This window comes from Cebus imitator, unplaced genomic scaffold (assembly GCF_001604975.1).
Source record: "Cebus imitator isolate Cc_AM_T3 unplaced genomic scaffold, Cebus_imitator-1.0 Scaffold299, whole genome shotgun sequence".
Taxonomy (NCBI): domain Eukaryota; kingdom Metazoa; phylum Chordata; class Mammalia; order Primates; family Cebidae; genus Cebus; species Cebus imitator.
Window position 1 is genome coordinate 1,324,810 of NW_016107614.1, and position 2,648 is coordinate 1,327,457.

General features: G+C 48.0%; 1 protein-coding gene across 5 annotated transcripts in view; it reads left to right on the forward strand.

Annotated features, from left to right (window-relative positions):
- MMS19 (MMS19 homolog, cytosolic iron-sulfur assembly component) overlaps positions 1-2,648 on the forward strand; it is a 45,288-nt gene that overhangs the window by 37,361 nt on the left and 5,279 nt on the right. For 4 of the 5 annotated variants that reach the window (XM_037729352.1, XM_017502757.2, XM_017502758.2 and 1 more), the window contains one exon: positions 1,644-1,799. The exons of the other annotated variant lie outside the window; for it this stretch is intronic. In XM_037729352.1, coding sequence (XP_037585280.1) covers positions 1,644-1,799 — 156 coding nt within the window. The remainder of the gene's footprint in view (positions 1-1,643; positions 1,800-2,648) is intronic. 5 annotated transcript variants of the gene reach the window in all.

The following is a 2,648-nucleotide window of genomic DNA, read 5'->3' on the forward strand; positions in this document are numbered from 1 at the left end:
AAAAAAAAAAAAAGCCGGGTGCGGTGGCTCACGCCTATAATCCCAGCACTTTGGGAGGTCGAGGTGGGCAGATCACCTGAGGTCGTGAGTTTAACATGGAGAAACCCCATCTCTACTAAAAATACAAAAATTAGCCAGGCATGGTGGCACATGCCTATAATCCCAGCTACTCAGGAGGCTAAGGCAGGAGAATTGCTTAAACCTGGGAGGTGGAGGTTGCAGTGAGCTGAGATGGAGCCATTGCCCCCCAGCCTGGGCAGCAAGAGCAAAACTTTGTCTCACAAAAAAAAAAAACAGTGCCTGGCTAGGTGCAGTGGCTCATGCCTATAATTGAAGCACTTTGGGAGGCTAAGGCTGATGGATCACTTGAGCTCAGGAGTTTGAGACCTGACCACCATCTGCGAAACATGGAGAAACCCCATCTCTACAAAAATTAGCCACAGGAGCAGTGGCATGCACCTGTAGTCCCAGCTACTTGGGAGGCTAAGGCAGGAGAATAACTTTGAGCCCAGGAGGCAGAGATTGCAGCAAGCGGGGATCTCTCCATTGCACTCCAGCCTGGCCTGGGCAACAGGAGTGAAACCCTGTCTCCAAAAACAAAAGTGTTCCTAGGTAATTGTCATGTGGGATCAAAATTGAGAGGCATCACCCTAAGGCCATGGTGCTCAAAAGATGATCTGTTAACCAGCAGCATGGGCATCATCTGGGAGCTTGTTAGAAGTGCAGACTCAGGCCCTCACTGATCAGAATCTGCATTTTAACAGTGTCCCCTGGTAACTCATAGACCGTTGAGTTTGAGAAGCAGTGCTCCAAGGCAAAGAGACAGCAGCTATTGCTGCTGGGAACCTGTGCATAGTCACCATGGGTCCTCACTAACCTAAGTTCCCTCCTTTAGGACTACCTGCCCTGTGGGTAGATTGAGGCCTACTGTGGTTGATGTAGTAGCTATTAAATAGTTGAATGAGTACTAGACTTGCATTATAACTTGGGCTTGATTCCTGACTTTGCACTTACTGTGACCCTGGGAAAACCACTAATCATTTATTTCATTGCGCCTCCATGTCCTTCTCTATAGAGTGAGGGAAATGGTACTTCTAGGGTTGTTACGAATTATAAGGAGAGAGGGCCGGGCGCAGTGGCTCACAGCACTTTGGGAGGCCAAGGCGGGTGGGTCAAGAGATCGAGACCATCCTGGTCAACACGGTTAAACCCCATCTCTACCAAAAATACAAAAATTAGCTGGGCATGGTGGCACACGCCTGTAGTTCCAGCTACTCGGGAGGCTGAGGCAGGAGAATTGCTTGAACCCAGGAGGCGGAGGTTGCAGTGAGCCGAGATTGCGCCATTGCACTCTAGCCTGGGTAACAAGAACAAAACTCCGTCTCAAAAAAAAAAAAAAAAAAGAAAAAGAAGGAGAGAATATATACAAATGCTTCTGTGGCAGAGCCTGGCACAGAGTATGTCTCAACTATGAAGCCTGAATAGATCAGAAAGAACCACCAAGAAAATAAAATGACTCAGCTTTTTAATAAGGCACTCTTGGTCTCTTGAGTCACTCTTCTTTCTTATCTGCTGTGTATTGGAAATATCTGGAAGAGCTTTTAAGAAAACCTTACAGAGAACACTGACTTTCTCACCAACAGGGAATATGGTTGCACGATCCAGTGACGTTATTGCTGTCTGTCAGAGCCTCAAACAGGTGGCAGAAAAATGTCAGCAGGACCCTGATTGCTGCTGGTATTTCCACCAGACAGCTATACCTTGCCTGCTTGCCTTGGCTGTGCAGGCCTCTATGCCAGGTAACTTTCCATCTCACCTTCCTGGCCTCTGGGAACTCTGCCCTCCCCTAGTGTTGAACAGCACTGCCACCCTCTGGATATTGGTGGTATTGTGTTTTGTACCATCAGAGGCTTACTTTGATTCCTTTGTCCTCAGAGTGAGATTTCACTTCATAGCAAAGGGTGCCACCCTGATCAATGGCAAGAACCAAAATACACTAATGTTAGCAACGTTCAAAAGAATGCACACCTTTTCCCCTTGAAGTGCTATGTGATTTGTTTACTTACAATTGGACTCTGGAGTCAAGCCTACCTGGTTGGGTTTCATCCTCAACTCTGCTACTTGCTAACTTAGGTGAAGATATTCAGCCTTTCTAAGCCTCAGTTTCCTCACTTGTAAGATGGAGATAAAGTACCATCTAGGCTGCCGCTGTGGTTTATGCCTGTAATCCCAGCACTCCAGAGGGCAAGGTGGGAGAATCACTTGAGTCCAGGAGTTTGAGACCAGCCTGGGCAACACAGGGGGACCCTGTTTCTACAAATAATGAGTCAGGCATAGTGGTGCACACCTATAGTCCCAGCTGCTCAAGAGACTGAGGTGGGAGGATCACCTGAGCCCAGGAGTTCAAGGCTGCAGTGAGTTATGATTGTGCCTCTGCACTCAAGCCTGGGTGATAGAGTAAGATCCTGTCTCCAAAAAAAGAGTACTGTCTATTTCATAGGGTGTTAGTAAGGATTAAAAAAGACAGTGTAGGCTGGGCACGGTGGCTCAAGCCTGTAATCCCAGCACTTTGGGAGGCCGAGGCGGGTGGATCACGAGGTCAAGAGATCGAGACCATCCTGGTCAACATGGTGAAACCCCGTCTCTAC